The following is a 12644-nucleotide window of genomic DNA, read 5'->3' as shown; positions in this document are numbered from 1 at the left end:
CTATATAAATGCAAGTTTTTTTCATTTCAACAAAAAAGTTTGAACAGTCTCAATCACCATGTCAGTGGTCATAATCTTGTACTAATCGAGCAGCCACTTCTAAAGCAGAAACAGAATACTCATTTTAGAGAAGATGGTGAAATATGACTATTTCAGGGAAATGCTCTATCACATTTGTAAGGTTATAATGCTGTTGGGTGCAAACGTTTTCAGTGCACCAGCACTGCCATAAACTATAAGATAAAGAGCATCAAGTCACAGAAAATCCTGCCCATAAAATTTCCCTGAATAAAGTCATTTGGGTAAAAAACACAAAAACAAACCATTGAGTGGTTAATTGTATAGAGACCTCAAAAACCATCAACTTTCCAGAAACGCCTGGTGACATTTATTTGTATGGGTGGTTAGCACACATGAAGGCTGCTTGGAAGGAATGATTTAGAAACAGCACTGAAAAGTGGAAAATAGCAATCTGAACAAATTGCGAGAAACTCTATGTTAGTTATACTTAAGGAGATCCATCTGATTGATCACACAGTCTCTTAGTCTTAGAAGGATAGAAACTGGAGTAGGCCATTCAGCCCCTTAAACTTGTGCCACTATTCTATTTGATCATGGCTGATCTGTACCTCAATTCCATTTATCCAACTTGATAGGTATGTCCCTGTCAGGCAGGGAGGAAATGGCCAAGTGAGGGAACCATGGTTCACGAAAGAGGTGGAATGTCTTGTGAAAAGGAAGAGGGAAGCTTATGTAGGGATGAGGAAACAAGGTTCAGATGGCTCGTTTGAGGGTTACAAGTTAGCAAGGAATGAGCTGAAAAAGGGGCTTAGGAGAGCTAGGAGGGGACATGAGAAGTCCTTGGCGGGTCGGATCAAGGAAAACCCCAAGGCTTTTTACTCATATGTGAGGAATAAAAGAATGACAAGGGTGAGGTTAGGGCCGGTCAAGGACAGTAGTGGGAACTTGTGTATGGAGTCAGTAGAGATAGGCGAGGTGATGAATGAATACTTTTCTTCAGTGTTCATCAAGGAGAGGGGCCATGTTTTTGAGGAAGAGAAGGTGTTACAGGCTAATAGGCTGGAGGAAATAGATGTTCGGAGGGAGGATGTCCTGGCAGTTTTGAATAAACTGAAGGTCGATAAGTCCCCTGGGCCTGATGAAATGCATCCTAGGATTCTTTGGGAGGCAAGGGATGAGATTGCAGAGCCTTTGGCTTTGATCTTTGGGTCCTCGCTGTCCACGGGGATAGTGCCAGAGGACTGGAGAATGGCGAATGTTGTTCCTCTGTTTAAGAAAGGGAATAGAAATGACCCTGGTAATTATAGACCGGTTAGTCTTACTTCGGTGGTTGGTAAATTGATGGAAAAGGTCCTTAGGGATGGGATTTATGACCATTTAGAAAGATGCGGATTAATCCGGGATAGTCAGCACGGATTCATGAAGGGCAAGTCGTGCCTCACAAATTTGATAGAATTTTTTGAGGAGGTGACTAAGTGTGTTGATGAAGGTAGGGCAATTGATGTCATATGCATGGATTTTAGTAAGGCGTTTGATAAGGTCCCCCATGGTCGGCTTATGATGAAAGTGAGGAGGTGTGGGATAGAGGGAAAGTTGGCCGATTGGATAGGTAACTGGCTGTCTGATCGAAGACAGAGGGTGGTGGTGGATGGAAAATTTTCGGATTGGAGGCAGGTTGCTGGCGGAGTGCCACAGGGATCAGTGCTTGGTCCTCTGCTCTTTGTGATTTTTATTAATGACTTAGAGGACGGGGCTGAAGGGTGGATCAGTAAATTTGCTGATGACACCAAGATTGGTGGAGTAGTGGATGAGGTGGAGGGCTGTTGTAGGCTGCAAAGAGACATAGATAGGATGCAAAGCTGGGCTGAAAAATGGCAAATGGAGTTTAACCCTGATAAATGTGAGGTGATTCATTTTGGTAGGACTAATTTAAATGTGGATTACAGGGTCAAAGGTAGAGTTCTGAAGACTGTGGAGGAACAGAGAGATCTTGGGGTCCATATCCACAGATCTCTAAAGGTTGCCACTCAAGTGGATAGAGCTGTGAAGAAGGCCTATAGTGTGTTAGCTTTTATTAACAGGGGGTTGGAGTTTAAGAGCCGTGGGGTTATGCTGCAACTGTACAGGACCTTGGCGAGATCACATTTGGAATATTGTGTGCAGTTCTGGTCACCTCACTATAAGAAGGATGTGGAAGCGCTGGAAAGAGTGCAGAGGAGATTTACCAGGATGCTGCCTGGTTTGGAGGGTAGGTCTTATGAGGAAAGGTTGAGGGAGCTAGGGTTGTTCTCTCTGGAGCGGAGGAGGCTGAGGGGAGACTTAATAGAGGTTTATAAAATGATGAGGGCAATAGATAGAGTGAACGTTCAAAGACTATTTCCTCGGGTGGATGGAGCTATTACAAGGGGGCATAACTATAGGGTTCGTGGTGGGAGATATAGGAAGGATATCAGAGGTAGGTTCTTTACGCAGAGAGTGGTTGGGGTGTGGAATGGACTGCCTGCAGTGATAGTGGAGTCAGACACTTTAGGAACATTTAAGCGGTTATTGGATGGGCACATGGAGCACACCAGGATGATAGGGAGTGGGATAGCTTGATCTTGGTTTCAGATAAAGCTCGGCACAACATCATGGGCCGAAAGGCCTGTTCTGTGCTGTACTGTTCTATGTTCTATGTAACTTTATTCCATATCCCTTGATGCCCGTGCCAAACAAAAAGCTGTTAACCTTGGCTTCAGTCTGGCTGGAATTTTAAGACTTTCTCCCCTTTTCTGGATTTCCTGCAGAGGAAATAGCTTCCCGATAATTACGGCACCAAATATCATTTTAAACACCTTGGTTAGATTATCCTTCAACTTTCTAAATGCAAGGAAATAGAAAGCAACTTCATGCAATCCATCTTTGATTTGCCCCTTGAAACCTTGGTGCCATTCTGATGAGTACGTACTGTACTCCCTCCGATGCCAACATCAGTTTCATGGATTTTGATGCTGAAAACTGGAAAAAGCAATCCAGATAAAATCACACCAGTGCTGTGTACAACTGAAGCATAACTTCCTTACTTGGTAATCTAACCTCATTGAGACGAAAATTCTATTAGCCTTTCAGATTTAATTTTGAACTTGTGCATTTGTTTTTAGGCAGTCACAAACTCTTTTCAGTGGGACACAGGATTATCGCATACCCTTGTACATGCCATCACAAGGAGCAGTGAAATCAAAAAGTCAACTTTGTCACTCAAGTGAAATGATCAGTTCAAAGTTGAATGTGCAGTTTCTCATTGGAAATCCAGCGTTTGGGATCAGATAATTGGGAACTGATTGCAACTCACTTAGATCCTTTTTGCAGAAGAGACAGGAATGGTTGATGTAGCGGCATCAAATTTATGAAATAAAAGAAATAAAATTTAAAACAAAAATCACAGAGCAGAATTTACCAAGTATTTAAAGTTTTTTTTGTACTATTTTAGTGTATTAAAGAAAGTACAAATTTGCATACGTGGCTCCAGGCAAAGCTTAAACTGTTACTATAAAAAATATCCAACAGAGGGAATATAAAATGTCTTGGAACCTAGAGCCTTCCAAAGAGTTCCGTCACTTCCCAGAGATTACTGGGAGTTATCAATAGCAAATCAGTGAAGGTGGATTTCATAACATGCAAGACAGGGTTCTAAACAAATCTCTGCTCTCAAAAAATGCATAACTGGCCAATTTTAAAGCACACTACATGGTTCTGAAGTATCCATCTAAGAATACAGCAATTTAATTAAAATGATAACTAGTGCCTATGTAAAGAATCTCCCTTGCCACACTTAGCTCGCTGCTTCTGATCGCGGGGATCAATGGGATCTACCCCACTTGTTTGCATATTGGCTAGCCCGCCTGAACCAAAGTTTCCATCTGATCTGCTCTCTCCTCACTTCAGTTTCTCCAGCCATAACTCATCTCACTTCAATCCTGTCTCGCACTATACTCCCAAACAGAACCCTTTCCCCATTTGATACTACGCTTGACCTACCTTCTCTTCAATCTCCCAAACCTGCAAGAATTGTTCCTGAACATTGTCTCATTATGCTTCTCTCTTGGTATTGCCTTGCATGCCTATTGCAACAACCCCAATTGTTTTATACCCCAGTTTCCAACAACCATTTACTCTTCTCACTCTCAAAGCTTAATCTCACTAGCTTTTCAGCCCCACTAGTGCTGTAACAATCACTGCTCATTTCTGCATCATATTCTAGAATATTTGCTCTCTCAAAGCTTTCATGATCCATGACCTGCTTATGGATAAACTTATTACATCCTTGTCCATATCCTAATTTTCACCAAGTCTATTCATTCCTCAACCCTGTATTCACTGATCTACCTGCTCAGCAGGTATTCAAATTCATCCAGAACTCTGTAATCCTCTGCATCATCTTTATAACTCTCCAGGAACTCTGCATTGCTCCAACTGTAGCCGGTGTGAAGCCCCAACTTCATTTTCCTAACAAGATGCAGCAATGCCTTCGGCTGTCTGGGAATTAAACTCTGGAATTCCTTCCCTAACCCTCTTCACCTCACTACCTCTTTTGCGACAATTCCTACCTCTCTGACTATATTTGGTCACCCATACTACTATCTCAGTGCATGTTTTGAAGTCAGATTTTTCCCTACAGTTTTTCTATAAACTGTCATGGATTATTTCAGCATGTTAACAGCTTAATTAAAATGCACATTATTGGTGATACTGCTAATGGCTCCCTTTGTTGAATGACATCGCTTCTATTTTCAAACCAGCTATCATCACCTTCTCATTGTGACCCTACATTTGACTTGTCCATCTTATCCCTATCCTTCTTTTCCTCTCCACAGTGTCCTGAATCATCTCCACCTTCAGGATCCAAATCCATCTCTCTCAAAACTCTTTTGTTTAATTGCTTTCAGAAGGAGAAAAGAATATATGCATTTATATAGCACCATTTATTTCTGAATGTGCCCAGCTGTTTGGCAACCAATAAAATACTTTTGAAGCACAATCATTGTTGCTTTAGGAAAAGCAGAAGCCAACTTGGGTTCACATACAGTACTATGAGAATAACCAGATAATCCATCATTAGGTACTGGTTAAAAAATAAAATTGGCCAGGACAGTGCAGAAAATTTCCCTGGTCTTCTACAAAATAGTACCATCTTTTAATCCACAGTCCACAGACATTAAATTAATTTCTTGTTTCTATTTGAGCAAATTGGCCAAAGATAAAAAACATTCTTTTGTTCTCCTCGACCTTCCTGTGGTGTATAAACATCCCATTACCTCTTTTACATTCTCCAGCTCCAAGTGACTATGCTTGGTGGTTCCATCTGTATGTCCCAACACAGCCATTATATGTTTTCATTCCTCCTTTTCTATCGTCAATTTCAGGCTCCCCGAGGGTATGCCCATGACCTATCTTCTTCCTCATCAAATGCCACTTGTCAATGACATCATCCACCAGGTCAGCTTACATATATATGCTGCCAACACTCAGTTCCACTTTTCCATAACTTCCCTCAACCCCAGAGGGCTGGGCTGTCAGACTTCCCTTTTTGCACTGTGTCACAATATCCTTCAACTGATCATCAGTCATAATTTTTTGGCTTCTGTCATGAAAACACTTCCATTCTGACCCTCAATCACTTCCTAGCAAATTGCTTAGGTTGAATATGGCAATGGAAAACATGGATGAACCTTTCAAACCATGGCTGATCGTTAAACTTCACTTCCTATTCTGCATGGAAACCATTTACCCCGCCTCTAAACTCCCTCACCTTTGCTGAAAGCCTTATCCAGCTACCTATCACTTCTGGACTCAATTCTGCCATATTCACCCTGCCAATTGACCTCCCATCATTCAATCTCAATAAACTCCCACTTGACGGAATGCAATGGTGGATAACCAGTCCTATTCTGTACACCACTGAACTACATTGGTTCTTAAACCATTGCATGTAAACTTTGCAATAATTTAACATCTCCTGACCTACCCTTTGTTTCCCCTACTTCGTTCACTTTCCCTTCCAAAAATCAGTCCTCTGGCCTTGGTATGTTTGCATCCCTCAGCCCTCCCTTTCATTCCACCATTGGTAACTGTCTCAGCCCTATTTTCTGAAATTCTCTCCCTAAATCTCACTGTCTCTCCATTTCTCCTCTTCCAACTTTAAAACACTTCAGCATCCTCTCCCACCATTTTAGCATTCATTCCTTTTGTTTTCCATTTGGGATGGTTCTCTACATTCAAGGCATTACAGTTTGTTTTTGTACAAAATGTTTTGCCTCAGCTCAAAAACATCTGCCTTATTCAGCCCGAACTTGTTAGAGTTCTTGTCCTTTAAAACAGCACCTAACCAACATTTAACAAAAGCAGATGTACTCCCCTACGAAGCAGAATTCATAAGAGTGCATCTGTTAGATGCCATAATCTGCAAAATGTTATGCTCGAAAGCAGAAAAGATATTTTTTCTTTTTTTTGCAATGGGACTTTATCACCATCCCTACCTCCAGTCCGGTGATGAGGAGGAAAGATGGCAGGAGGTACAAGTACAAGAGGAATGGGAATACACTGATTGGGCCAAATGGCCTGTTTCTGTGCAAAATAGCCTATATAATCTCCACTGGCAATCTACATTACCATGTCTCCTTCTACAGTGAGGAGAACAAAACACCCCAAAGAAAGGGATCCTGATGTTTTGAGTCAGATTCTATGTGATCCAATATCTGGCTGTCCAGTTCTTATTGCCCAAAGTGAGACCAAACTACCAGTATTTACTCTCGTTCAATCAAAAGCACGTCATTGCAGCAGAGTACTCATATTTCCTCCTATGTACTGTTTCATAAATCAACTTATAGGTCACATTCACATTTGGGCAAAATAGTCCAGTTGCAAATTGTGAATAGAAAATAAATAATATTAAAATGTTGTCATTAGCTGGTTTCAGTTTTCTGGCTCCACTTAAGCTAATAAAGTAAACAACATTTTTGGCTCGAAATAAATCATAGCACCAGAATCTAGAATATCTTAGATTTTACAGAACAAAGGAAAACCCTTTAAAACTGGGGAAGAAGTAATCTCGGCATTATCATCTCCAGCCATCCTTCTCTGCCAATCTAGTTAAAATACCACATGAAAGATACATCTATGGGTTTAATTTTATGCACATCCACACTCAACAGATGAAAAATGTATGCATATGTGCTAGAACTTTTGATAGAAAAAACACTTTTTTTTAAAAAACTTGCATTGTTGCACCTTGGATCGTTTCCAACAATAGTAGATTCATATGTTAAACTGAGAGCCTTATAAAAGTGTCTCAGTACAGCTGCCAACTTCTGCCCTTTACCAGAGGTGGCACTTTTCCAATAAATCAAACTTGACTGGCTTAATAAATCCCATAGAATCCCGAGTGCAGAAAGAGGCCATTCAGCCCATTAGGTCTGCACTGACCCTCCAAAAGAGCACTCTAACAAGGCCCACTCCCCCACCCCATCACCATGACCCACACATTGGTGCCAATCCACCTAACCTGAACATCTTTGGACACTAATGGACAATTTAGCATGGCCAATCCACTTAAACTATACCTCTTTGGAAGAGTGAGAGAGGAAATCAGAGCACCTGGAGAAAATCCACAGACACAGGTAGAACATGCAAACTCGACACAGTCACCAAAGGCCAGAATCAAACCTGGGTCCCTGACACTGTAAGAAGTTTAACACCACCAGGTTAAAGTCCAACAGGTTTATTTGGTAGCAAAAGCCACACAAGCTTTTGTGGCTTTTGCTCCCAAATAAACCTGTTGGACTTTAACCTGGTGTTGTTAAACTTCTTACTGTGTTTATCCCAGTCCAACGCCGGCATCTCCACATCATCCCTGACACTGTGCCACCATGCCACCCACAAGCATATGGACATTATCTTGCACTTGCAATGTCCCGATTGAGGAATTTACACCGGGAAACAGAGTTACAGAATATCTAAAAACAGTAACTTAAATTTAGATTGTGCCTTTAATGTAGATAAATATCCCAAATGTGTTTTTACGACAAGCTGAATCAGTTAATTAAATATTTGGATAGGTCAAGAAAATGGATTTTAAAAAGCTAACATGCACAAAGCCCTGTTCATCTGCTTCCCATTGTATTTTTTAATTGCACTTATGTCACTCTTTAAAAATAAAAGTCCCTATAATTTTCCTTAAGGTGTAAATGTATATTCCTTCCCTTTCTGCCAAGTAGAAGTTGGGAGCCAATTTCAAAATGGGTAACAGGCTACTGTGCATTGTGGCCCAGATCCTGTTTTAAAAGACACACAACAAAGGTTATGCAACGTCAGGTTAATCCAGCAGCTAATAGAAGACGGTTGCACGGCGGAAAGTATAACGTTTCAGGCGAAATTAACAAAGTGATGCCATTTCTGTAACTGTTATCAGAGAGACAGTCTGTCACATAAACTACCTTTACCCCTTGTTTACAATCACTCACTTCCAACCAGGCTTGGCAACATAGATGCATCAACACAAGTAGGAGAAACATAGTCACTGGCTCAGATTAGAAATTTCTACCCAAAACATATACATGGGAGGTAACATTATGAAAACTGAACCACTCCTGTATCATCACCATCAGTGAACTAGCTCTGCTCAAACATATAATCATATAACTGGAAAATACTCTGTAAGCTACAAGTGGAATATTTTAATGACAAGTGTAGCAGGAACTTGGGTGGAATTCTGTCTCTGTACACAGCATTTTAGGTAAGTAATTAAATGATGGATGTAAATTTAAATCTTAAACCAGGGCTACGTTGTTGCACATGTAGCAAAGCGGTTCCAGTGATGTCACTATGAAACTTCCCCTCCTCCACACAGTGCAGAGAAGGCAATATTGGTGACATCATCTCCAAATATTACAATCTTCTCTTCTGCAGGAAGATGACATAGCAACATCAACCTCCTTCAATTCTCTCACTGCCAAAACCACCCCCAACACTCCCACCCCCTTTACCATACCAACCCCCATACCTCCTCCAAAATAAAAAAATGGGTTTGTAATAGGTCACATGGAGTTATAATTTCCCCCATTTCCTTTATTCTACAGTACTTTCACAATCTAATTGTACTTGGAGTGAGCAAACATAACACAAATGCTCCAGCTAGTTAAATACCATATAAATTTTATATGTTTTTTAAACTGCAATTTCTTGTTTTGAACTGTACTGCACAGTGCTCAAGTTACATATAGCATTTCACTGCTGATAAATGTTATTGCTGAATGTCACGCATTAACATTAAACAAGCAAACAATCATTTATTTTTTCCCAGAGAGCACACTAAAGTTAGCTTGTAGTGCAGCAGCTAGTACAGCTGCAGTACGCAGCCACTGTAGGTTATTATTTTGGGCATGGTTGCGGATTAGGTTTCAAAAAATACAGGGCAAGAGTGTTCTGTTCACCTGTTATGCGTGTGGATTTTTACAGAATTTTCGCGTTTAGTGTGAACGGTGGGTTTTGTTTGTTGGATTAAAGTTATTAATCCTAAGGGCTTGTTTTTTTTTCCAAGATATCACCAATGTTGACAAACAGTTCTAGCTACCGGCACAGTAACAAGATCAACAACAAATCCAAGCTACCCAGTAACTGTTCAGTCGATATTAACAAATGGCCACATTGTGTATAATCGCGGTGCACCCTGAAGATTAAAAAAGATGTTACTTCGCACCGACACCACTGAGACTTAAAAGGGGGAGAGGGCAGGATTTTGAGAGATCAGAAATACGACACGTTTATAGATCGCCAAAATGAAGCAGCTCACGGTACTGAGAGCAAAATAAAAAATTCTGGAGGCTGACAGACGGATCAACATATAGACAATTTTCTCCATATGCCGAAACCAATGTAACTTTTAACCCGCTTAGAGTCTCCCGACAGCAACAAACTAGCTGCGGCACTCGGGAAGGACAATGTAGCAGAGTCACAGTCCACATTAACCTCCAACAACCTTACCTTTTCTGAACTGGCTTTCGCCTCTTACGGCTTGCGTAAATACTGCCGCTGTTCATCCTCAGCAAAGGCGAAGGGAGCTTCTCCACTCGGTCTGTCTCTTTCAGTCTGCTCCAGGAGAGAATTCAGCGGCAGAAAGCGTCCCGGTTTACGGCGAGTACACAAGTTAATCCAATAAGGAACATATAAGGCGTGCGGACCTCTTGCGCTGATCTGCTCTCTCTTTCCGACACAAACTTCTTCTTCTTCCTTATTAGACGGGGGGCGGGGGCTTGGTGATTGCACAAGAAGCTGTGGCCACTCGATGGAGCAGCAGAGCCAGGCGGCCGATTGGCCGGGGCTCACACAGGAGAATAGGAAGCTTTCGGATCAGACTCTGCAGCAACACTCCCCCCTCCCAGTGCCCGAAAATGTGTTCACTCCTTTCAATCAGCACTCAACCCCGCCTCAAACTGGAGTGCCCACTCTGGGTGCGGAATAACCCTCACCCTGGCACCCTCTCTGGGTGCGGCTGTGCCCCTCACTCCCTGGCACCCTCTCTGGGTGCGGCTGTGTCCCCCCACCCTTCCCGTGCCCTCTCTGGGTGCGGCTTTGGAGCCCCCCTCCCCTCACCCTCGGTGTTTCCCAGCGCTGCTGCCGGCGAGCGCTGCTCTGTGTGCGGGGAGCGAGTGCCGGTGCACTGCCGGGGCTGGACTGGATCAGGCCCGGCCCACAGTCACTGCAGCCTCCCCGGCTCGCTCCTCCTGCCGGCCCCGCCGCTTCTCTTGGCCCCGAGCCGGCTGTGAGCGTGCGGCCAGCAATCCGGGGGAAGGCAGCCGGCCTCTCTCCTCCTCCTCCAGCCGGCCCGCCGGCTCCTGTGCCCCTTGTGTCTGTGAGCACCGAGAGGCCGGCCAAGATCCTGGAGAGTCTGTATAAATATTAAATACTGATTCAACACACCACAAAAATCACATTGAGTTGACAAAGTTTCAACACAGAGAGAGGGAACCAATGATTTATATCCCCAGTAAACAAAGATTTGCATTTATATGGCGCCTTTTCACCATCTCAACATTATCACAGAATCCCTACAGTGCAGAAGGAGGCCACTCAGCCCATCGAGCCTGCAACGACCACAATCCCACCTCGGCCCCATTCCCATAATCCCACACATTTACCCTGCTAATCCCCTGACACTACGGTCATCGAGGAAACTGGAGCACCTAGAGGAAACTGTGAGCCCTAGACTCTCCAGCCAGCATTTACTCTATCAAACCCTTTAAGGGTCTAATATATCTCAATACAATCACATATTGGCCCAGGTATAGGAACATAGGAAATAGGGGCAGGAGTAGGCCATTAGGCCCATCGAGCCTGCTGCAACATTAAATCAGATCATGGCTGATCATCTATCTCTTATGTGATTTTTCTCACTATCCACAAATCTATTGGTGTCATTAGTATCCAGAAATCTATCAATCTCTTTGTTGAACATGCTCAATGCTTGAGCATCCTCAGCCCTCTGGGATACAGAATTCCAAAGATTCACTACCTTCCTTAGTGTTAAATGGCCTGCACCCTATTCTGAGACCGTGTCCCTTCACTTACCGACCAGGGAAACATCCTATCCACATTCACCCTGTCACGCCTGTAAGAATTTTGTAAGTTTCAATGAGATCACTTCTCCTTCTTTGAAACTCGAGAGAATACAGGCCCAATTTCCTCATCTCTCCTCACAAGACAAACCCACCATCCACGGGATTAGTCTGGCAAACCTCCTTTGCACTTGCTCTATGGTAAATACATCCTTCCTAAGATGAGGAGACCAAAACTGTACGCAAATCTCCAGGTGCAGTGTCACCAAGACTCTGTGGTAAACCACTGTTAGCTTATTGCCTGTGTGTGTGTGTATGTGACATGCCTGGGCATGTACCTGCCAGCCCTGCCTGAGACTCCTCCCTGCCTGGTCCAGGTATAAAGGTGACTGCTCCCAACCCCCCTGCCTCAGTCGCCGGACTCAGTTCATCAGCATGGGTGTGCTCCAAGTCTTTTGCGAATAAAAGCCTATTTGTTCTTGCATACAAACTAGTCTTTGCTTGATTGATAGTGCATCAATTTTATTCGCAAAAAGTTTTGGGATGGGGCTGATACCAAAACCCGATAGATTAGAATTGGATCCTCAAGCCGTAGGAGCCTCTAACAGCTTCGATCACTAGCTGCAACGTTTCGAAACTTTCCTCTCCGCTTCCGTCGTCCGGACCGAAACCGACAAGCTACACGTGCTCCACGCCCGGGTAAGCGATCAAGTATTCTCGATGATTAGAGACGCTGAAACTTACGAGGATGCGATCGAACTTTTAAAAGGCCAGTACAACAAACAGACTAATGTAATCTACGCCAGACATCTTCTGGCTACTCGCAGACAACAGCCAGGAGAATCGGGCGACCAATTCCTGCATGCGTTGTGAGCACTTGGCAGGGCCTGCAACTGCAAGGCTGTAACAGCCGCCCAAAACACTGAGGACTTAATCAGAGATGCCTATGTCACAGGTATCATGTCAAACTATATCCGACAACGACTGCTGGAACAGGGTGGGCTGGATCTACAAAAGACTGTAGCGCTTGCCGAC

General features: G+C 43.2%; 1 protein-coding gene across 4 annotated transcripts in view; it reads right to left on the bottom strand.

The window, feature by feature from the left end:
• The window catches only part of LOC144509577 (aryl hydrocarbon receptor-like), a 180085-nt gene extending 169700 nt beyond the window's left edge, over window positions 1-10385 (bottom strand). For 3 of the 4 annotated variants that reach the window (XM_078238441.1, XM_078238443.1, XM_078238444.1), the window contains exon 1: window positions 10039-10385. In XM_078238441.1, coding sequence (XP_078094567.1) covers window positions 10039-10094 — 56 coding nt within the window. In that variant the 5' untranslated portion in view covers window positions 10095-10385. The remainder of the gene's footprint in view (window positions 1-10038) is intronic. The other variant, XM_078238442.1, reaches the window with a different exon arrangement.
• Window positions 10386-12644: the final 2259 nt, after the last annotated feature.

The sequence above is a fragment of the Mustelus asterias genome, chromosome 2, assembly GCF_964213995.1.
Source record: "Mustelus asterias chromosome 2, sMusAst1.hap1.1, whole genome shotgun sequence".
In the NCBI taxonomy this organism is placed as follows: Eukaryota; Metazoa; Chordata; class Chondrichthyes; order Carcharhiniformes; family Triakidae; genus Mustelus; species Mustelus asterias.
This window is presented reverse-complemented; position numbering and strand designations above follow the sequence as displayed.